Here is a 25070-nt window from a genome sequence, read left to right as displayed (position 1 = left end):
GGGTGATCGGTGGAGGAGATGAGAAGCTCAGCCGGCAAGATCGGGTGGCACCGATACAATCAGACAGTGGCTCATAGAGATGAACTTTGCAATGGCATCGCGTGGATTCGCATCTACAACCACGGTAAGATCTGACGGTGATGGGGGGATCCACACCAGTGAAGTGGACAGCCGGTTAGGGCAATTTCACTGGTGGTGGGCAATAGGGCACGTCGGCTATAAAAAGGAGAAAATGATTGGCGATCGACGATAGTGCGCTAGCAACGAAGAGGAGAAGATGATCGGTGGCTCTCAGGGTCGGCGATGGCAATCGACAATAAAGAGATCGGGTGAAGAGGGCAGGGATCAGAATGAAGGTAAATGGAATTAGGGCATGACTTATAAACTTAGGTTTAGTTAATTAAACCATAAGTTAATTCCTCAATCAATTCTCATTTAAATGGTTACTCCAAACATGCTTTCTCTTAACCTATATATTCATCCCCTTAAACGTGTCATATGGACACTATTTAAATCCCAGAAAATTTCTAAAAATATCTAAAAATCTAATAAGGTTATTTCTCTAATAACACTTATTATTTAATTTGTTATATCTTACATTGTTATCCAACTAATATTGATTGCCACAATCCACAACAATAGTGCCAAAAACTTGATGTGATAAATTCGCAAGTGCATGAAAATATTGTCAAGTAATAAAAAGATATCGATCCCACGAGAATTGTGAATCAAGTACTAGTCAGAATGGAAAAATAGGTTATTTAGATAATCAAGGGTGGTTGAGTTAACAAGATAGCTTAAGAGAATGAGAGTGAGTTGAGAGAGTGAGAGTGAATTAAGAGAGAGAGAGAGAGAGAGAGAGAGAGAACTAATAAAGTTGGGGGTTTGAGAACAATCGAGAGAGAGTTGTGAGGGCTGAGAGCATTTAAGAGAGAGGAAGTGAACTAAGGGCAAAAGTCATTCTAAGACTTCAATTTCACCCAAATATTTGTAAACATCTAATGTATGTTTGGTTTCCTATCGTTAATGGTTATTTATATAGGTATACTATTCTATTGTATATGATGTGAACTTTTGAAATTACACCAGTGTATCCATTCCAATTCATCGTTTACTTTCAAAGCGACAGAGCTAAGAGATTATTTTCCTAAGGAGACTCTACCACGTGAACCCACAACCCCTAAGTTGCCTTCTTTAACTGTGTGGCGACAAATTAGATTATATCCATTAAGATCTATGACAACTTATTGCTCCTTGTGGCATACCGATCTACTATCGTAGCTAACTTTCCACATCTCGGATTTTTACAAGTTGGAAGATTTGGCTCTCCTTTCAGTCCTTCCCTAAATCCTCATGGGATGTGAATTTCTTGCTTTTGGCATCGAGATCATGTGTTTATAGTAGGTCTGGATCATAAATACATATTTCATCAAATAAGAAATATGTAAACTTAATATATTAAACAAAATAGTATTTACATGTCAAAGGATTAATCTCTAATCTTAGAATTCGGAGATCTACTCGATAGAGGAGGAAATATAATCAAGAACAAAGAAAATTACAGTTTACAACTCAATACATAAAATTAAAAGAAGAGAATGTTTATCAATATTTTGTCGGTCTTCTTAGATGAAATCCTTATCAGAAGGTGGATGGATCGTCAAAATGGATGAAGATGGTTGCTCTAGAATTTTCCCAAGAAGGGAAAATCTTCTCCCAAGGAAGAGGATGGAGCCCCTGGTCCAAAATATCTCAAGCAAGGGTTTGCGTGCCCTTTTATACCTCCCTCAAATTTTTGGATATATAAATTTGTTAGACTCCGCCAAAATAGATTTTTTTTACCCTTAAGACCAGTTTTCTCAGGTTTAACCCTGAATCAAAGTTGTAGGTCTTGAAATTATATAACTTTTGATATGTGGCACGACCCATAACTCTGACCGAGCTGAAAGTTTTGGTCATTTTATTTTTGGTCCACAGTGCAATCTGAATCTAACACGGGTCGTGGCCGCCGACCGCAGATGGTCATGTTACACTTTGGAAATGACTTTAAATTTGGCACGTTACACTTTGGAAATGACTTTAAATTTGACATGAGTCGTGCCACTAGCATGATCCCCCATGGTGGACTCTATTAGTGGACATTTTAGTGTTGTTTTGCGCCTAATTTCGCATGCTCGTGTCATGGGGACACGGCCTAAGCATTTTGATAGTCTTTTGAATCTCTTTTTCTTCCCAAACACTTCATATGTTGGCTTGATGATGAGGCTCGATGATGAGACATGGCTAACCCATGTTGAGACTTTTTTCCGCTCCATTCATCGTCTTTCTTGGTCATAGAAGCACGCCATGTCATGGAACACAAGTAGAGCGTGCTCCTTATTCCAACTCCACGTTCCAAGGACTTTATGCTCCATTGTAGCTTCAAGATCCCAAATGCCCATGTGTCTGTCACGGGTTGTGCCGGTAGGCATGAGCACCCGTGGTGGGCGCTGTGACTTCTCTTCGAGTTCAACACAAGCCGTGCAGATTGGCACGACCCCTTGTGATAGCTGGAAAGTTTTGGAAGTTGGCTTTTTAGCATTATTTTTGCTCCTTTTCGAGCCCTATCAAAAGAAATACACGGGAGCGATTCTCAGAACTAGGAAAATATCAAAATAAAATCCAAAGAGATGAAAACATGAAATATATGTATATAAAATGAGATAAGATGGGTTTCAAAACATGATAAAAATCTATATAAAATACACGCATCAACATACCCATTAAAAAATTTAGAAATTGAATGCGCCTTTTGGAAAAATCTTAAACCAATGGGTATCTCAATACGTGTTGATGAAATATTTAGTAATTATTAATCTAAGAGGGGTGAGTCATTCCACCAAAATGCGTCTCAACTATTAAAGGAGCGTGTCAAGAATTTAAAGAGTCCGCCTCCGATTGAAATCGAGCTATGCATTCAATGATACTATTTGACAAGAAACAAATCACTTGGATTGATTTTGCCGGTTTTCATCTGACATTCTTCAAACCTCATCCAACAGTCTGTATTCTTCACTCATAGGGCAGCAATTGAAAAACCCTGCACTCATCTGTCGAATCTGGCTTCAAACCACTTCAAAAAATTGCATACGAGGGAAATATCGATCAATATACACAAGTTAATGGACTCTGACGCTGCTAGTATGTTTTCGAAAATAAGTTGGAGAGTGAGCAAGACATCGTTTTGTTTTATTGAGCAGTTATACGTGGTTTCGTCTATAGTAATTTTGGATTAGAAATATTCAACATCATTCTCGTGTACAATTTCAATGAACACATTTTTGGTTTTCTCATCACTTCAATACAGCTCCAGTTTATAAACCAACAGCAGTTTGTATTAGAAAAACTGCAATGCTTGCATGTTCTCAAGTAATTTATATTGCTAAAAACAATTTTTTTTAAAAAAAACATTTGCTCATCTGGATCATGCACACCATCAGCAAGTAAAAATGCAGCAATAGAAACTAATCTGAGCAAAAACTACTGAATTAGTTCTACCAAGTGCACACTCATAGAGGATACTCAGATAAAAGCTTCCTCAGAATGATGTTAGTCACTCCCCAGCTGAATCCACGATACTGCAGCCATCTCACGATCCTTGCCTTTCGGTTTTCAAGAGATGAGCTTTGACCTTGGAGCCACTGCTTGGTGGCCTTAACATAGAGGCGTTTGAATGCAGGCTCAGAGATTCCGTGTTGTGTGCTTCTAGATTTGTCACCAGAGTCATCCTCCTGGAATACCTGTCTTGTTGCTGTGTCTACTTCCATTTCACTCACTCCTTTCTGAACAAGCACCTGCCGGAGCTCCGAACCATTACGTAACGTTTTGACAGCAAAATGAAAAAAAAAACAAAAGTACTTCCACAAATACTTGGTGAAAGTACACATATCTAATCATCTAGAAATAAACATTAGCTACTTATAATTAACTTTAAAAGCACTTGGCTATTGTGGTTAAGCCAGTTCACAAGTTTAAACAGAAACTCCAATTATGTCAAGGAATGCTGTTGTCATCTCAACAATTCATCCATATTTTGGGCAAACCTTCCAGTTGGAATAAAGATATCAAGTATCAGAAGTGAATTTGCACAAGCATGCAGACCTTGCTGAAAGATTAGCAAATAAATGCATTTGCGAGATCAAATGACATGAAAATGAGAAGGCTAACCCATTTGATACGCTTTGGGCCCCAAGTTGATGACAGCCAGCGAGAACGAGAGAAGGATTCCGCATAGAGACCATCATTTAATAAACCCCTTCAACAGTTAAGCATGAAATTAGATGACTCAAGTGAAAAAATTGTCAATTTGTGCATGTAAATAATATATAGAAAATTTATAATTCAAGGAAATGACATGTTAAAATAGGAGTCTTTCATCGTACTCTGGTATCACTTGAAGCAGCTCCAGAAGATCAACAATTTCATATAGAAATATAAATGATCTTAAAAAGAAAATTCACAAGATAAACTAATAAGTTGGGGTTAGGCAACCTTTTAAAGGTCCAACTATGATTCAATTTTAAACTTAAATCTACTCATTTGATAAACAATTGGCTAATTGATTCCCACGATATAAATTTTATTATTTTGTCTGACTGCTTCAAAATAAAAACTTCTTAAAACCTTACAAAATTTAAGCTTCTGGTTTAGAACATTCAAGCATACGAAATTTCCTAATTTTAAACTGCATGAATGTCATTAATGTACATAAGCAAATTTTTAAATAAGTTAGTTAATCTACAGTCTACAAATAGAGTGTATATCTATCTTTTATAGAATAGATTTTTTTTTTTAAACTTTATATAAAAGTGTACCTGGTTACCAATCATATTGCCTCCTCAGTGCTTACTTCCTAACAAGGTTGTCCCTTTTGTAAAGCTTTCCCATCCCTTCTCACCTATTTTCCAGCATGTTCTGAATTATGCTCTCTTTGCCTCTTATGTTGAGATCAAAAGATCAAGCTTCCCTCACTCATTTCTGCCCACACCACCCAAACTCACAGTTGTTCTGTCTCTCTTCTCCCAGTCCCCCACCGCTGTTTCCCTTTATCCATGTACTCATCACCAACCTTCTTCCATTGGCATAACAAAACACCGTAGCTCCCCACCCTCCCTCCCATTGGTATTCACATTTGCAATGTTACTTTTCCAAATAGACCCGTCCCTTCTCTCTCAAACCACATGAAATCTCCCGCTGAGACTGCTTCTCTTTTGCAGAGCTTGCTTCTCTGACAGACCTGCCTATTCTTGATCTTGAATTATGAAGCCGTGTGATTCTCTATTCGAGACTAATTCCCCTCCCCTCTTCTCCGTAGACTCATTCCTTTTGTGTAGACTCCTCGACTATAGGTGGATTTTTACGGAAAATGCTCCTTTCCTACAAACTGACTTTCCATGCCCCCCTCGCATAGAAACTAAGCCTCTCACTTCTATATTCTTCTCCTAATGTAAAATTCATTTCTAACTCTTTTCCCATTATGTTCATCTAAAGCCTGCATAGCTATTTGTCTTTGTTATCTTCTCAACCACCATAGTGGCCTCCACCATCGATCCTAAAGCCAATAATGTTATCAAATCCAATATTAAAATCAAAGGTTCCAATTACCTTGATAGTCATCTCACTTCTCCCCATCCAAGTTAGAGAGATGCAACAAACTTAGCATGGCATACTCTTACAGTTTTCCCTTAGCTTCTCAACAGTATGGAACAAACAATTGATTCGTCAGTGATGTGTTTCTCTACTTCAAATGAAATGGACACCTCTTTGGCAAATATTCTCTCAAGAACAAAATGTCTCCTAAATATATGATGCATATGAAAATATTTTTAATTTGGCATAAGATGGTTGTTCAATACCATAATAGTTCATTGATCTCTAAGGCAAGTAAGATAAGCTAAGTTATATCATCCAGTCTCCATAAAGCCTTACGTTTTCAAATGCCCACTTGAAATATTTCAATAGGTAGAATGATTTTTTGGCCTAGATAATTAACACAACACAATCCACTCATAATTACTTTCCCATGCTATACTACCATCCTTATCAAATGTCTTGAGTTGGATCTTTCATGCTACCAACACATGTTGCCTCCCTTTCTCCATCTGAATCATCAATATTGCTAGACGAGGTTGTGGTGATGAAGGGCAAGATTGTGGATGTTGATGTACTTCATATTCTTCTTGTGTCAATCAATGTCTCACCAACCATCAATAAGATTCTTATTAAGATAAGTCTGTAGGAATCTTTCACAAAAAATAATAAATATATGTAGTAGAAAAACCGATCCCTCCAGAGATTCATGCGAATAGAGTATACATGTTTGATCGAGTTGTTACCTTTGTTGCGTGAACGGTACAATCCCGACAGCAACTTTGGTTCATCGGTAGATATCCACACGAGCAAGTCCCTCGGTTCTTCTCCAAGAACTTCGGAATTAGAGCTCTCTCTTTTCACACGGAAAATGGAAGAAGAGAAAAGGATTCGTGTCAACCCCTCATCTAGCTAGAGATGACATATATATTGGCAATCCAAGAGACACCCAAAACCTCTTTATCTTCTTAGCCTATTTATGGTTATCTAAGGTGACATTAAAAGGAAGATAAACACCAACTCTTTTTCTTCTCCAATGAACTCTTATATGATGACTCTTCATCTTCTCCAATGACTATTAGTGTTTATCTTAATGGGCTCTTCATTAGGTTGGGACATAATAAGGTCTAAAACCAATTTCAGGATTAAGACTCAAACTTATACAGTTTTAGTCAAAACTAAAATAAATCAATCTCTAAATCGACATGCTGATACAATAAGTTCTCGTAACGTTAGCAGTGTTTCTAAAACTATTTTTAGATACACAAGCAATGCATCAATACTACCCAAGTGACGAGAATGTCGAGATCCGACCTAACCTGTCCGTATATATAATCTTATATAAGTCAATCCTTCTATCATCGATATCTAGATTGATCCATGAGGCATATACCGTGTCATCCTCTTATCAATCTTTATATTTATTGATCTCCAAGTAGACTCACTTAGCCAAATGAGCTCAATATCTCATATTGACTTATTTGAGCATGACCATGCATTTTAGTAGTCCTACTTAATCAAAGGATCCACAGATATTACTTCCGTCATATAGAAGGGATAGATCTTCATCTATATCACTCCGCATAACTTATTACATACCCAGTGATCGACTTTATAGTCCACCTTATTACAAGTGACATTTGTCAATACCAAAGTACACAACTCCCGCAATGACTTCAGGTCTAAAGACTATTCATATCAATAGTCATTATGAGAATATTTATAACACTCATATAACGATCCATGAAACATTCTCATGGAGAGTCAGTACATATTCTCTAATATATACTCATGTGTCAACTTGATATCTTATATTCATGACTTGTGAGATTAAGTTATCAATTGACCTACATGCTAGTCTCAATACATTAATATTGTCCTTGTATATTAATACTTGACTAGGAATAATTAAGAGTAGCGTTTTATATATATCTACAGTCCCCCATTATCAATTCAACCAATTGATATATTGTAGACTAGAACCTATTACCCTAAGATATTATTATAATTATTCATCTAGCACATATCTGAAGTCAATATAATAATCATAAACTTTGTCTTTTATTAATAAAATATGATACAAAAGTTTCCTTGTCAATCATTTCATAATTGGCTCTAAGAGATAATACTAACAAAGTCTTGGACAACTAACCACCACACATAATTGTTAAAATAAACATAGCATCCTCATCTCCTGATGCCAACATCCACAGCAATACTATTCATTTGGTCAACTATGAACATTTTTTTTAGTTAGCACCAAGTATCCGGTTTATGCCGACTAATCTAGGGGTGACCAGCCCGGACCCACAAAAGTTTCCTATCGGCTACCAGGATAAATCGAAAAGCACTCACAGTGGGCAGCTTATCAACCCAATGTTCTTAGGTCAACTGTTCATTAAGGCTGCGTTTGGTAGGGGTGATAGGATTAGGATTATGTTTTCAAAAAGTTACTAATATGTCGTTTGGTAGGATTGATTAAGGGTGGGATTAGGGTTGATTAAGAGTGGAATTCACAATCCCTAGGCATGAGGAGTGATTAATAATCATATCCCCAATCCTATCCTACTAACTCAATTCTAATCCTATCATCCCTACCAAACGGAGCCTAAGTGAAATTCATCCTTTAGTTTGCCAAAGCTAGGACTCAATTGGAACTCAATCCTTAAATATCTAGGACTCAATCCTTAAATATGAACAATTTTAAAGATTTGTTTCAGAACTCATTTAGTTCATCTAAATTTCCTAAACTATCTCCACCTCAAGTATTGCTTCTATAGCAAAATTCAAGACTGCATGGTTACTCAGCTCATGTGCATCTACACATGACAGAGTGAATTGATTTGTACTCTTTAACATCCCACCTTGTTTCTATTGCTGGTAATTCTTTTTTTATGTATATTACTATTCTTAGACAAATTTCTTTATTTATGTTATGAAGTTTCCCATAAATTTATGATTCATTAACACTTATAAAATCTAATTGTCACTGTCACGTAATCCTTTATTATATCCATTGTGTTTTATAGAATTTGTGGGCAAAGCCCATAATTATTAAAGTCCATGAATACGGTGTCCATTAACTAGACAATCACCACTCTAACGCTCTTACTACCACCCTTAACCCATGCCAGCAATAGTGTTATCCAAAGTTCAAAATCTCGAGTCATGGTAAAATTTTGATGCATGATGTCGGTAATGGATACGAATTGAATAAGGAATTAGATAAAACATAGGAAGGAGACATTGTAGGTGTCAGACGTGATTTTAAATCATATACCATACTAGGCGAACGGGTCAAAACATATCATTCCAACAAATTACCAAAACTTGATACCACTACAATATCTCTTTTCTTTGCTTCATTTCCTTCTTCCAATTTCCAATCTATCACCAGAACCATATATCGAATCGTCAGCACGATCCTAGAACAATATCTTTTTATTCAAAGACCCAAAATAGATTTTGAACTTTGGTGCTACTACGAAGTGGAATATGTTGGTGCAAGCAACACCAGATCATAGTCATTTAAAGTATGAGGTGCCCAAAAACGCATAGGTGTTACAGGACATGAGGCGCTAAGCGCAAGATGAAGCGCAGTAAGGTGCTTTGGATATAAATTTTTACAATTCAAACATATATGAAAAATTTCTACCAAATATTTATTAACAAAACTCAAATATTTCATAAATTATTAAACAATAATGTAAATATAAAATTCACTAACATTCAAATTTACAAATTATTTCATTGATTTTCTTTGTAGTACTGATTTTCAAAATATAGTGTTGTTTTTGAAAATCAACACCACTGAGAAAATAAGTGAAATAAGTGGAAAGGGAGGGGAGGTTGATGCTTATTTTTTAGGGGAGAGGAAAAGTCACACGAAAAGAAATTCAGTAAATTAAATATGTAAGGGACTAAGGGCATCTCCAATGCAAGGTTTTTGGGAGATTGTAAAATCAATAAAGTTGAATAAAAAAACTTGAATCATTGTAAAATGTAGAGGTAAAGTTTGAGGTTTTTTAGTTTAAGCACAGTAGTAAAAAATCAAACCTATTTTTTTTCTCTTGAATGTGAAACCTGTAATTAATGATAAAGTACTGTTGCATATTTCACCATTTCAAAACAATTTTAAAATGAATTATTTTATCTCAAAGACTGAATTATTTTATCCGTTGCAAAGCAATGGTAACGTGGGTGGCCACTTCGATTAGTGTGTCTATTAATTAACTAACCATTGCTAATACATTTACTTCAATACATTTATTTTATTTTTTAAATTTTCACTATAAAGATGAACTTTTTTTTTTCCATTCAAACTACAACTATCGATCTCTTCTTATTTCTCATTCAAATTACTCATTTGATCCTACAATTCTAATTTTCATTCAAAATAGATGAAAATTCTAGTAGATCTTTTAGTAATTTTTTGAATTCACAAAATCTTGAAGAAAATGCAACAATGCAAAATTTCTAATTCTCAATTTTCTCAGCTTTCCTCTTCTCCACAATACCCATCAAACTTTTAGCAAATTATTATTTTGAAAATAAATACATAAGTTTAAAAAAATATACAAATGACTATAATTTAATTAAATTAAAGTTATAAGTTAATTAAATATTAAATGAAAATATTAAATTTAATTAAATTAAAAATCATAAATTAATTAATATATTAATTATAAATTATAAATAAATTAAATTAAAGATCATAATTAATTAAAATATTAAATAAAAATTATATAGAGATTAAATGAAAAAATAATAAATAAATATATGTTATTTATAATATAGAGCCCATAAAAAAGCTATAGGGAGGTTTTTTAATAGTAGGGAAGAATAATAAGTTTTTATACTTTTGATGTGGCATATTGGAGACTATAAAAAAACTCATTTAAAGATTTAACCATTGGAGATGCCCTATTGAAGATTGATGTTCATTTTCTAGCAAATAAAAAAAAATTACGTAAGAAAAATATGTTGCATGCATGCAAGTTAATCCAACCAAACTAATTTAAAGTGTAATTAAAGGTATGCATTTGGCTTTAAAACAAAATTTTCAATTTCAATAAGGCGAGAAAAATCACACTTTAAGCGCTTCTTAACCTCTGAAAAGACATGTGCTTAAGGGTGCTTCATTCAAGTACTACGTGTTGGTCCCTTGACAGCCGACTAGAAGAAGATGAATAGCCCTGCAATTACAATCGAAATACCTTTCTTTCTTTCGGTGTTCACTTCAACAATAAAAAATAAATACAATAACTGAAAGAAATACGAGGCAAGAAGGCTACTTGGTTTGCAACCGGGGAGGTTGCTAATCCAAGACAAATGAAGCTCTTTAAGTCGACTCATTTGACGCGTGTCGGAGGCAGAGAAACCTCATACAAGACGTTGATAACTCACGAACAATAAAAAACAGGAAAGAATTCGAGTACAATTAAAGTGTTGTTCAAAACTAGTTGAACTAGGGCTCTATTTATAATTCGCTGTCAAATCTATCTATTGTTGATGTGACGAACTCCGGGTGCCTAGATGGTAATCCAGACAACTCCAGCGTGATAAATTCTATATCTACACAACGGCTTCGCAACAGCGCTGAGATAAAGTTTTTTCCACTTTAAAGCACCTGGACTAATCCGAGCGCCCAAATCGTTACTCACATGGACCCAAAAGAGATCCATTGTGTAACGGACCGAAAAGGGAACCTCGTTGGCGCCAGGGTGGTCCGGGCACCTAGACTATATCGTCCTGGGGCCCGGACGGTCCAGGTGCCCATTCTAGTAAGCCAACTGCTGACTCGTCCAGCGTCCTCTCCACTCGCTAGTTTTTTCTCCGGTCGCTTGGGTGATCCTCTGACCTTCCAGAGTTAAACACACCCGAACTTAACTCGGACCTTCTTCTTGAGCAGTTTTCCGCTTTGGTTTCTCGTCCTTCAAAAGTGTCGCGCGCGTGTCCTTCTCACTCCATCGGTGTACTCTTCCGCAACTTCTCTCGCCCCTTGGATGCACCGAGTCCATCGACTCGATTCTTATGCTATCCTTCTCATCTGCCGCGTCTTTCGCTCGACTTTTTGCATTCCTAAGTCTCTGCACACTCAAACGCAAGACATAAAAATATGCAGAGTCTAACTTAACTTGGTTGACCACATCAAACCAACGAGGGATACTTATAATCTCCCCCTTTTTAATGTGAATCAACCCAAGTTAAGTTAGAGTTAAACTAAAACAGTAAACTAAATAAATATTTAATTTAGTACTTTTAATTTGAAAATTAAAATAATTGATACAAAAAAATTATACCTCCCACTATACTTAATGTTATTTCTCTCACTTTGATCACATTAAAAATAGGGGTAAGGATCGAAAATAAATTGAAAAAATAAATTCTAAGGGTTATAGTGACTAATTTTTAGAAAAATTATGGGAATTATTTTTCAAAAATCAAAATTTTTATGATTTAAAATTAATTTTTGTAAAAATAATTTTAAAATTATTTTTAATCTTTGAAATATTTTGAAAATTTTTATCAAAGTTAAACACAATAATCCAGAATAATGCTAAATTTTTTCATGAATAAACAAAATTAATATAAGCAATAATAAATTATTTTATATAGAAAGATGTATTTTTAAAAAAAATATTTAAAAATAAATCTTGAGCTCGAAAAATTTTGTAAATTTTTTTAGTATGTAAAATAGAAAATATACCTGTCGAAAAAATAAATTTTCGAAGATTGAATTTTTAATATTAAAAATTAATATTTTAGCAAAAAAAATCGTAAACAATTCATTAACGGTCAAAAAATTTCTAAAAAAATTATCCAAATAGAGACTTTACTCAGTTATCGCTATAAAAATTTTGAACAAGAAATGCTAACAGAGTTTGCATGTAAAAATAATTTTTTTAAGTAAAGCAATTAGTCTAACAAATCAATTAAATTTAAAGAGAATTTTAAAGACATAATTTTGAAATCCAATATAGGTAACCTACTAGATTTACAAGATATTTTCTAAGACCGTAAAGTACCTCTTAAACTTAAAGGTAAGTTCTATAAAATCGTAGTTAGACCTGCTATGTTATATGGAGCTGAGTGTTGAGCTATGACTCGAGCACATGAGCAGAAGATAAGATGAAAGTTGCAGAGATGAGGATGTTAAGGTGGATGTGTGGACATACGAGGATGGACAAAATAAGAAATCAGAGCAATAGAGAAAAAGTCGGAGTTGCATCTATTGAGGAAAAACTCTGAGAGACACGTTTAAGATGGTACGAACATGTACTTAGACGACCAATAAATGCTTTAGTTAGGCGATATGAAACTATGATAAACATGCATACTAAACGAGGAAGACCAAAAAAGATTTGGTTAGCAACAATAAAATAAGATAAAATTTATTTAAATATAGATAATGATATAATAGGAGATAGAGCTCAATGGCGTAAAAGGATTCATACAGCTGACCTCACCTAGTGGGAAAAAGGCTTGGTTGTTGTTGTATTTTCATTTCTAGGCTTTCCTTTTTCAATTGCTCATTTTTCGTTTTCAGTTTATAAAGCGACTTAAACATAGATTTTATTCCTAAATATAATTGATCAAGAGATAAGAGACATACCTCATTTACCATATCGGATCTGAAACATGATTCTCCCCCTTCATCGCTGCATTCTTTTGATGTGGCTCCCTCTTCATCGATGCTAGCTTCCGAGTTACTTGGTTCTTCGTGACAAGGCATCAATGTCAAACCAACATACGCTTATATCTCGAATTCGGATGAACTTTCGTCTCAGGTGGCCTTGAGATTCTTGTGTTTGGATCGCCTTAGCCCTTTGTCTTTCTCCTTATTGTGGTCAGTCATCCTTGATGTGCTCTTCTTCATGTAACATCAAACTTTTCTTTTGCTTCTTGGATTTTTCTTGGCCTACATCACATTAAATTTTTAGATCTAAAAAACTTTTCAAATTTCCTTACCATATGCGCTTCTTGGTCTTATCTTGTGTCTGCATCAAGATCTGAGCCTAATGCGGGTTAGTTCTTGTTGGCTTTCAGTGTCAAGTTCTGACTTGATTCTTTTCTTGTACTTGCACATCTAGATTCATCTAATTCTAATGTTGAAAAGAGACCTAGCATACTTACCACAAGATCCTTTGATATATAATACGCGTCTATGATCCAGGTTCACTCTGGAGTTATGGGAAAGGCGTTGAGTACGTAGCGGACTGAGTCCCAGTTGATTACCGTTTCATCGAGATTGATCAATCCGGTGATCAGCTCCTTGATCTTCGTGTGTAGTTGAGTCGCAGTCTCATCTTTTTAGAAACGGAGGTTTGTTAGCTGACTCCGAAGAATGTCCAATCGTGTAAGCTTCGCTTCGGATATGCCACAAGATGTTGTGGATCATGATTTTGTTACACCGTAAGAAGTTGTAGAGCAACAAATTGTTCGAGTAGCACAAGCTCTAGGCAAATCTAATAGGACTCGTCGTCAACCTAAGAGATATTCTTTTCTCTTGTCTGATCACGGTGATGTAGTACCTGTTGATCTCAACGAGCCTACATCTTATCAGGAAGCTGTACAGGCCAGATTCTGAGAAATAGCTAGAGGCCATGAGATCCGAAATGGAATCCATATACACTAACCAAGTATAGACTTTGGTTGATCCACCTGAAGGGATCAAATCCATTGGGTGTAAGTGGATCTTTAAAAGAAAGACTGACATGGATGGTCATCTGCATACCTATAAAGGGCGGTTGGTAGCTAAAGGATTCAAGCAGATTCATAGTATAGACTATGATAAAACATTTTCATCAGTTGTGATGCTTAAGTCTATTCGGATTTTGCTTGCTATTACAACTTACTATGATTATGAGATCTGCCAGATGAATGTCAGAATTGCTTTTCTCAATGGAAATCTACTCAAGGATGTGTACATGACACAACCTGAGAGTTTTGTCAATCCAGATCATGCTGGAAAGGTATGTAAGTTGCAACGATCCATTTATGGATTAAAACAAGCTTCTAGAAGCTGGAATTTTCGATTCGATGATGCAGTCAAAGCATTTGGTTTCATCAAGAATAAAGATGAACGTTGTGTCTAAAAGAAGATTAGTGGGAGCACAGTCATCTTTCTAATATGTAGATGTCATACTTCTCATTAGAAATGATATCCTTACTCTTCAGTCAGTAAAGACATGGCTTGGGAATTATTTCTCAATGAAGGACTTGGTGAAGCAGCCTACATTTAGGCATCAAGATCTATTGAGATAGATCTAAGAGATTGCTTGGTCTAAGTCAAAGTACATATATTGACAAGGTGGTTAATCGTTTTGCCTTGCAAAATTCTAAAAAAAGATTACTGTTGATGTCACATGATATGAGTCTTTCGCGGACTCAATGCCCCTCTTCTAAGGAAGAAAGGAATCGCATGGATCAGACTCCTTATACATCTACTATAGGGTCTATCATGTACGTCATGCTTTGTACTCGCTCAGATGTTTTGTATGTGTTAAGCATAACGAGCAGATACCAGTCAAGAATATTCTTAAATACTTAAGAAGAACTCAAGATTAAATCTTGTAGATGATGAAGAGCATGCTGTAAAGGATTACACCGATGCTAGCTTTGAAACTAACAAGGATAATTTCATATCGCAGTCAGGATATGTATTTTACTTAAATGATAGTGCTAGATATTAGATACTATAACTGTTCCATCTCATTCGGGAGATCATCGATAGATGAGATGTGAGGATATGCATAGTACCAACTAATGCTAACATTACGGATCCTTTGACCAAGAATTTGACGCAGAGGAAGCATGATGGTCACACTAAGTCAATGGATATTAGATATTTCAGTGATTGGCACTAATGACAGCAGATTGTTAGTAATAACCCTAGTATCAATTATGAGATAATTGATATGGCATTTTTTTAATCATATTTTATTAATTAATAAAAGGAAAATTGACTATTACATTTATTTTAGTTCAGTACCGAATGAATAATTATAATAATGTCCTAGGGTAGTATGTTCTAATCTACAGCATATCAATTGGTTGAATTGATAGTGAGAGCCTGTAAATATATATAGACATTACTTTCAACTATTCCTAGTCAAGAATTAATATACAAGGACAATATTAATGTGTTAAGACTAGTATGTAGGTCGATAGATGACTTAATCTCACATGTCATGGTTAAGAGATATCAGGTTGACACATAGATATATATTAAAAAATATGTACTGAATGTCCTGCCATGAGAATGTTTCATGGATCGTTATATAAGTGTCATAAACATTCTCATGTGACTATTGGTATGAATTGTCATTAGACCTGAAGTCACTACGATTCCCTACATAAGGAATTGTGTGCTTTAGTATCGTTAAACATCACATGTAACAAGATGGACTATAAAGTCAATCACTGGGTATGCAATAAGTTATGCGGAGGGATGTAAGTGATGTAGATAGATCTATTCCTTCCATATATCAAAAGTGATATCTATGGGCCCCTTAATTAGTATGACACAAGAATGCATGATCATGCTCAAATGAGTCAATATAAGATATTGAGCTTATTTGCTTGTATGCGTCTACTTAGAGATCAAGAAACACAAAAATTGATAAGAGGATAACACAGTCTATGCCTCATTGATCAATCTAGATATCAAGGATAGAAGGATTGAGTCATACAAGATAATAGACATGGAAAGGTTAAGTCGGATCTGGACATTCTAGTCACTCGGATAGCAATGATGCATTGTTAGATGTCACTCACTACTTATGTATCTAAAATGTTGATTTGGATATATTTTCAACGTTACGAGAGCTTATTGGGTCACACACAAAGAACATGTTGATTTGAAAAGGAGTGTATTTTAGTTTGACTAAAATATTATGGACCTTAAGAAAAATGAGTTAATCCAAAGTGTTGATGTCATCTTTATGGTGATTGGCACTAGTGCTAGTGGGAGATTGTTAGTATTAACCCTAAGAACCAATTATGAGATAATTAGGCTTTTTGGGTTACTCATTTAGTTAGACTCAATTGAATCCACTCATTGGATTGAGTCCAATCTAAATTAGACATATTAGATTAATGGGTTAGACTCATTGGGTTATTGGATTAATAGTTAATCCAATATAATAATCCAACCCATTAAGAGGAATACAAAGAGACAAAAACCCTTGGTATTCATTGGATGAATATAAATAGGTTTTTTTATTGAATTGTTCATATAATGAAAAAGAGAGACTCTTCATCATCTCCTTCCTCCTCGTCTTCCTCTTGGCAAAATTATTGCTCGTAGTCGAACCATCCTTGTGGTTGCTAACACAACCTTGGTTGGTTTTCTTCTCCACTTCTAGAGTTCGTGAGACAGACGAAAGGTGTGTTCGTGTGGTTGCAAACATTTGATCACGTTGAAATATGCATCCAAAGAAAAGTTGTTATCGGGATTGTGCAGGGCACGCAATAAAGGTATAACTCCCTATTATCAAACTTAGTATATGTGATTTTCTCCTTCGCAAGGATCTTCTGAAAAAGATCTAGTTAGTTTTTCCGCTGCACTTTAAGCGCGTTTAGTGCTCTATATCCTTACAGTTTCGCCTGTATTAAGCGAAACAACTCAAGATTTTAATCGATAGGTAGGTGTCGATATACAAGACACGGATGTAAGGCCTCTCAATAAAAGAACACTAGGAAGTGAAGATCCTTCACAAAAGAAGATCAAAGAAGCAAGGTTTTCTTGGACAAAGGAAGACCCAAAAGCGAGTTTCTTAGTAGATAATAAAGACCTAAAAGTGAGACTTCTTGGTAAAGGAAAACTTGGAAACGAGGCTTCTTGGCAGTGAAAGACCCAAAGGCGAGGATTCTTAGTAGATAAAATCTAAGTGAGTCTTGAGAGATTACTTAGGTAGACTCAACCGAGAAATAGGATGTTCCAGAGTCATAGTCACTAATTCAATCAAGGGTTAATATCATATGTTGAGCCAACTAAGCAATCCACTCAAGATGTTCCACTCATAAATAAGGTTTATTTAGAGTTTAGCTAGCCAACTAGACATGAATTTAGTTGGTTAGATTAAGTTGAGTTGATTGGGCAGTGGATTCAACTCGTGTTTAGATTTAAAAATTAGACCGTTCGAAGAGATAGTGGGATTTAAATTAATTGGAATTAACTAAAGACAACAACTAATAAGAAGTGAAGCTTATCCAGGTTGTTGGCAATTGTTCTTACAACGAAAAAATCAACCATTATCCTGCTCTACTTTTTTTTAGTCTTTTATTCTAGACCAGTCATGGCCGCCCATGACAACCGGTCATGGTCAGTCCCAAGCCTAGATAAAGGAGGAGGGTTGCATTAGGTTGTCAGCCAAGGTCAAAACTATGACAAATATTCAATGAATGGATCCATTAAATTATTGTGCTAATGCTAGGTTGTTCCCCGGAAGGAACGCGTTGCAAGATCTGACTGTAACATCTCGACAAGGACTGCTACATCTCCAGAACTCAGTGTAATGCTAAATATGCAAGAGTTTGTGTTGCAGGGTCCGACTGTAACGTCTCAGCAAGGACCACTACATCTCCATGCAAACTTGGGTATAGTGTTAAATAGGTAAAAATTCTCACACCGTAGGTTGGATAAGAATAAATATGATAAGAAAGCTAATAATATAAGATTTAGAACATTGAATATAGAAACTCCCATCGGTAAATCAATAGACGTAATAGATATGATGATTAGAAGAATTAGTATTTTGTGTATAACAAAATGGATAGGCGAGAAGGCAAAAATGATAAAGAACTCGGATTTTAAGTTATAATACACTAGAACGAGTAAAACAAGAAATGGAGTGAGTATTATTGTAGATAGTTTGTAAAAGGATGAAGTTATAGGAGTAATTAGACAATGGGATAAAATTATAGCTCTTAAGATAATAGTGACGAAAGAAACTATGAGCATAATTAGCGTATATGCACAAGTAGGATTAGATGAAGCTACCAAATCAATGTTTTGGGAGGACTTAAATGAAATATTACAAAATATTCCACCAAATAAAATGATTTTAATGGGAGATGATCTAAATGGACATGTCGGAGTGAAAATGAGGAATATGAGAGGGTACATGAGAGTTATGAATTTGGAATAAGAAATGAAGAAGGGAAAACTCTATGATTTTACGATAGCATATGATCTTATATTAACTAATACATTTTTTAAAAAAAGAGAAGAACACATAATCACATTCAAAAGTGGAAATAATAAATCGCAAATTGACTTTCTTATGGTTAGGAAAAAGGGTAGAAAGATTTGTAAATATTACAAAATCATCCCTGGATAAAGCTTAACTACCCAACATAGGTTAGTAGTGCTGGATATATACCTCAAACATAGTATTAGTAGAAAGAAAATATATACGATTTCTAGAATTAAATAGTGGAAGTTAAAGGATGGGAAGCAAAATATATTTAAGGAGAAGGTAGAAGTACAAGCATTAGGTGAAATATACAATGACTCTAATGCAGCATGGGATAAGATGATATCAAAGTTGAAAATAGTAGCTAAGAGTGTACTCAGTGAATCAAAGGGACATGCACCACTAAATAAGGAATCTTGATGGTGGAATAAGAAAGTACAAAAAAAAGTGAAGGAAAAAACGAATAGTTTATAAGGAATTATAGATTTGTAAGAACGAGGAAAACTTAAAAAAATATATAATAGCCAAGAAAGAAGCTAAGAAAATAGTAAGTGAAGTAAAAAAATAAAAATTTTGAACGATTATATCAAAAATTGGATACAAAAGAATGAGAAAGAGACATTTATAGAATAGCTAAAGTGAGAGAAAGGAAAACAAGTAGCCAAATAAAATATATTAAAGATGAAAGTAATAGGGTATTAGTAAACGATAAAGAAATAAAAGAGTGATGGAAGAGGTATTTTCATCAACTTTTTAATGAAGGTTTAGGTAACCAACTTAACTTAGGTAATTTAAGTAGGTCAAATGAGCATAGAAATTTTAATTTTTATCGTAGAATTCAAACTTAAGTAAAACAAACTTTAAATAAGATGCACAATGGAAAAGTCGTTTGACCAAATGATATTCCGATAGAGGTATGGAAATACCTAGGGAAACAAGGTATTGAATGTCTTACAAAATTATTTAACATAATATTGAAAATGAAAAAAAAATGTCTGATCAATGGAGGATACGACTCTAATTCTCTTATATAAAAACAAGGGAGACGTATAAAATCGTGCAAACTATGGGGGTATTAAACTAATGAGTCATACTATAAAACTTTAGGAAAAAGTAATAGAAAAAAGATTAAGGAGACCACAGTGATCGAAAATCAATTTGGGTTCATGCTTGAAAGGTCGACAATAGAAGCTATACATCTTCTTAGACAATTAATTAAAAAAATATCGGAAGCAAAAACAAGATCTACACATGGTATTCATTGACTTAGAAAAAGTTTATGATAGAGTCCAGAAATTATATGGAGAATTCTAGAAAAGAGAGATGTTAGCATAACATATATTGAGCTAATTAAGGATATATACGAGGATGTAACGACCAGAGTAAAGACTTCAGGCGGAGTAACTGAAGCATCAAGGATCAGCTCTAAGTCTTTATCTTTTTAAACTAATTATGGGCGAACTCACTGCGCACAATCAAGACACAGTACTGTGTGCATGTTATTTGCAGATGATATTATTTTGGTAGATGAAACACATAAAAGAAGTAAATGCTAAACTAGAATTTTAGCGAGAAACACTAGAAGGGAAAGATTTTAAGCTTAATAGATTAAAGATATAATATATGAAATTTAAGTTTAGCAATATTAGAAGTAATGAGACAATTGTTAAGATAGAAGAGGATGAGTTGCCCGGAACCGAGAGATTTAAATATTTAGGATTATTTTTGCAAAACGATGGAGAGATTGAGAAAGATGTCTTACATAGAATACAAGTAAGATAGGTGAAATTGAGGAGAGCGTCGAGTGTTTTGTGTGACCGTAAACTACCTTTTAAACTTAAAGGTAAGTTCTATAAAACCGCAGTTAGACCCGCTATGTTATATGGAGCTGAATGTTTGGTTATGACTCGAGCACATGAGCAGAAGATAAGAGTTGTAGAGATAAGAATGTTAAGGTGGATGTGTGAACATACGAGGATGGACAAAATAAGAAATGAAAAAATTAGAGAAAAAGTCAGAGTTGCATCTATTGAGGAAAAACTCCGAGAGACACATTTAAATGGTACGGACATGTACTTAGATAACCGATAAATGCTCCAGTTAGGCGATATGAAACTATGATAAACATGCATATCAAATGAGGAAGACCAAAAAGACTTGATTAGCAACAATAAAATAAGATAAAATTTATTTAAATATAGATAATGATATAGTAGGAGATAGAGCTCAATGACGTAAAAGGATTCATACAGCCGACCCCACCTAGTGGGAAAAGACTTGATTGTTGTTGTTGTTATTCTAGAACTTAAGTTACCTGTGAGCTCATTCATGCTTTTCAATTCAACTTTAGTTTTTGTTTTGTTATTATTATCATTGTAAAAGACTTTTTATAAATGTTTTTTTGCCTACAGTAATGAAAATATATAGTGGGCTCACCTTACAAGTTTGAAAGAACCTAAGGATTCTAAGTCACGTTAAATCAATTTGTATTAGCTTTGACTTACTGGCTTATGTTTCCCTTTTCTAACTCTTGAATTTGCATCAAAAGCATTTTTGGACCTCAAGTGTGCTCCTATTCACTCCTTTTAATAGTGTCATCAGTCCTAACAAGTGTTATAGAGTAATTACTCCGAGATAATGGACTAAATATCCACTAGAAATAGGACCATTTTTTTCTTCTTCAACCTGTAGTGTGCAAGTTCTCTTTCGACCAGTGGAAGATGGGGATGGAGTATCACATCAAGATAGAGTTTGAATGTTGAATTAATCAAGAAAAGATTCAAAACACCAAAACACAAGGAATAGATAACTCAAAAAGAAGTGGAAGAAAAAAACAAATTTAAAAATATAAGGCAAATAAAATAGAAAAAAAATATGTCAATATTTTATCTAACGAAATGTTGTGTAGGATTGGTGAGCATGCAGATGTAAAAGGGCTGTGGGACAAGCTAGTTAAACTCCATAAAAATTCCTTGAGAATGCATGAATCCTCAAGAAAAGCATTGCAAGAAGAACCATAGCCTGTGTCGACAGGGTAACCAAGGAAGAAAGATCATATACATTGGAAGGTGAAAGACATGAACCATCTAGTTCATCTGGTCCTAACAACTAACATTTTCAATGTGAGCCATTTCCATTTGACATTGATAGAAGATCAAAATGTGATCATTTCCATTAGGCCAAAAAACATATGCAAAGAAAAACCTTGCATTCAATTATTACTTATATCAACTTTGTTGTCAAAAGATAAAAATAAGCCAAAACTCTGCATAGATTTTACCCATAAAAATTTAAAATAAGATAGTCAATATTCTTAGTCTTAATACTACTCATTCAACAAGGATAATCAAGAACCGTAAATGTTACCACAATTCCTAGTTGCACTAAATAGGAATACACTCAAATACATCACAGGTTAAAAAAAATACTGGAAACTTACCTTTCTTTTGCACTGGATATCACTGCAGCAACTACATCTTTAGGATACCTCTTGCCTCGTAATTTCTTTCGCAGCTCAAGTGTCGTAAATGCTCTGTCAAGGAACATCATTGTTAATAATAATATCATGGTTATAACTTAAGCATGCCTGATAAAATGTGAAGTAGAAATGCAATATAAAGCACTCTCGAGCAGAAAAGACCACAAAATGTATATAAAACAGGTGGTGCAGATTTCTAGAGAGTAGAATACAGAGATACTCTCTAGTTGCCAATAATTGATCAAAAATTTTAAAAAAAATTATGATACAATATCTAATATGTAACGAACAGAAAAACTTGTGAAGATGTTAATGAAAAACATTCCAAGCTTAGGTGCTTCATTTTGACGAAAAAGTTTCATGTCTAGGCCTAATTTGAAGTGCTAACCTTGCAGCAAGTAATTCAATTGCCATTTGCTCAGCTTCTTGCTTAATGGGCCTCTCCATTACAGTCTCACTGTTGGTCATCACAGAAGAATCTTGAGCCTCAACAAGGGATACTTCAAAATTGTTATCCAAAGCACACTCCATGCTATCTGGAGAACAATTTTTGATATCATTAAACTTTAGATTATCTTCATTTTCCATCAATAATCCAACTCAATCTAGCTGCAGAAGAAGTGTACAACAAACAAAAGCATATTCATAGCGAAAATATAGTCCATCTTAAGAAGCTCCGAAACCACTAGTTCGTATTTCTTGCTAATACTGGTTTCAGTCCCTCACCAAAATGATTATGTGCTGGTGTCAACCTGTGTTGACACATGGTATAGGTAGACTCAGATTAGTTGTGCTGAAAGAAGAAGCTAATGATACAAAAGGAGGAACAAGAAGGATGATTGGGAATAATGTATCAACAAGTTGAGGTTAATGAAATTCAAACTATTAATGTTATGCCATTATAGAAGAGACGCTAGAAAGAAGTGAGTTGGTTAAAAACCATCACCTCCAATCTCAGCATGACAAAGCAAACCAGCGGTATTGAAGAGCAATCTCATTTACTGACTACAAAAAGTGAAGTGAGCAATGGCCACTTCTATTAATTAATATGCTCATTCACCAACAAGGTAGAAGAGAGAAAGAAGCAAGAGGAAGAAGAGGCACATGCTTCTCCTGACTCTTGAGTGGTGGTCTGGTCCTCCACACATAGCACAGCATTTTCGTTGCTGTGCTGGTGCAACCTTGTAATGATTCTGTTGATTTGAGTCAATAAGAGGAGTGGCAATTTTTGCTTGTGTCAACTAAAATGGAACAATATACTAAGCCATACTTGCATCAACTCAACATTATTCACTTGTGTTCTGCTACTGGTGGTAATCATGCAAGCCAAAACTATACCTACAGCTTCTACACGAAAGAAATGGTTTATTGTCTAACAACCCAAGGTGGTTATTCATGTGATAGAAAAGAAGCACAAGTCTATATGCACTTTACTTTTAAGAGAAAAAAAAAAAAAGATATCCAAATGCTATCTGAAGAATAGGAAAAAAAATGATAAAAGAAAGATAGAAGAAGAAATTTAAGCAATTAAGGAAGGCCATAATACAAAAGCAAAATGTTTTAGCAACTAAGAAGTTTTCCCAGGGGGTATAAATAACTCACTGTCATCTTCATCAAAATGAACGGTTTCATAAAAGCTACCATCATCTTCTATCGCTCTGGAAGTTCCTCTTACGATTGGATTGTTTTCTTTCCCTTTGCATGTACTTATTGATGAAAATGCTACTGCTTTTATGATCTTGGCGTCTTTCCTCGGAACCATTATAAATGAACCCAACATCTTACATCTGCTCTTCGTCCTAGATCAAGATGAGCGTAAAACAAAAAAATACTTAGGAACTGCAAAATTCATTCTTTCAGTTAAAAATAGCACAAAATACAAAGAACATGCTAAAATCATGTAATTTCTCCTAAAAACTTTCCACTTATTTGACCAAAGGAGACAAAAAAATTTATATACAAACTTTTTCGGAAGAAAAGTACAAAGGCAAGTTCAGTACAAACGAATTACCATGAAGAAGTTATCAGGGAGCCGAACTGGCCATAGAGAGACATTCGGAAGCTTTGATGGGCCGCTAAAGTCATCATTTCATGATCCGTACGGCCCCTTTCAAGGATTAGGGCAACTGCAGTGACCCAAAAAGATAACCACGTAGTTATGAAGGAGAGCGGTCGAGCAAGAAGTTGAGACAGGTGAAAGCGGAGAGATAGCAGAAGAAGAGGAAGAGAGGATGATGATAGAGGAGGAGGAGGCGGCCAAGAGGAAGCTGAGGAAATCGGAGACCGGGTAACAACTCATGCCAAGGGCTCCAGAGGGGCCTTTTATTTTTCCCCATCGACTGTTCGACCTTCGTGAAGCCTGACGGAAGAATTTAATTAGATTATTCCGATAATTTATTTTTTAAGAAAATAATAATTTTTTTTATTTATTCGGATGAGTTTCTCTTTTTAATTTCTTTATTTGATAGAAATTGAATAAATCAAAATACACACAATTAAACTGAAAATTTAATTAAATTAATCGATATTTTATTAATTTTAATTTATTTAATTTTTATTAAAAAATTTGATCAATTCTGTTAATTAAAAAATCGATTTATTTAATTTTCAATTAATTTAATTTTAACTGAATACTTATTCTTATTAATGAACATATTCCACTTCAATTATCCTAATCAATTTTTATAATTGACATTATATATTCAATTTGTACCAATTAATTCAAAGATAATCGATTGTTCTATGTATATTTTTGATTAACC

At 34.5% G+C, this 25070-nt stretch overlaps 1 protein-coding gene across 2 annotated transcripts; it reads right to left on the bottom strand.

Moving 5' to 3' along the window:
• Positions 1-3324: 3324 nt before the first annotated feature.
• On the bottom strand, positions 3325-24652 carry LOC122025357 (regulatory protein RecX-like). Of its 2 annotated transcripts, none has more exons than XM_042584166.1 (6): positions 24320-24652; positions 23911-24107; positions 22697-22844; positions 22270-22362; positions 4207-4294; positions 3325-3833 (listed from the first exon to the last, which is right to left on the bottom strand). In XM_042584166.1, the coding sequence occupies exons 1-6, from the start codon at positions 24394-24396 to the stop codon at positions 3549-3551; spliced, it is 888 nt and encodes a 295-aa protein (XP_042440100.1). In that variant the 5' UTR covers positions 24397-24652; the 3' UTR covers positions 3325-3548. The 2 variants fall into 2 exon arrangements, with proteins under 2 accessions (XP_042440100.1, XP_042440106.1); XM_042584172.1 differs by having other exon boundaries at positions 3325-3821.
• Between the last annotated feature and the right edge of the window lie 418 nt (positions 24653-25070).

Source organism: Zingiber officinale, chromosome 1A, assembly GCF_018446385.1.
Source record: "Zingiber officinale cultivar Zhangliang chromosome 1A, Zo_v1.1, whole genome shotgun sequence".
Taxonomy (NCBI): Eukaryota; Viridiplantae; Streptophyta; class Magnoliopsida; order Zingiberales; family Zingiberaceae; genus Zingiber; species Zingiber officinale.
This window is presented reverse-complemented; position numbering and strand designations above follow the sequence as displayed.

Coding starts and splice junctions, on each gene's coding strand:
- LOC122025357 (XM_042584166.1), bottom strand. CDS start 24,396: ATGATGACTTTAGCGGCCCATCAAAGCTTCCGAATGTCTCTCTATGGC. Junction 24,108..24,319: donor TCCCTGATAACTTCTTCATG/GTAATTCGTTTG, acceptor ATCTTGATCTAG/GACGAAGAGCAGATGTAAGA. Junction 4,295..22,269: donor ATATCCAGTGCAAAAGAAAG/GTAAGTTTCCAG, acceptor TAACTGTTGAAG/GGGTTTATTAAATGATGGTC.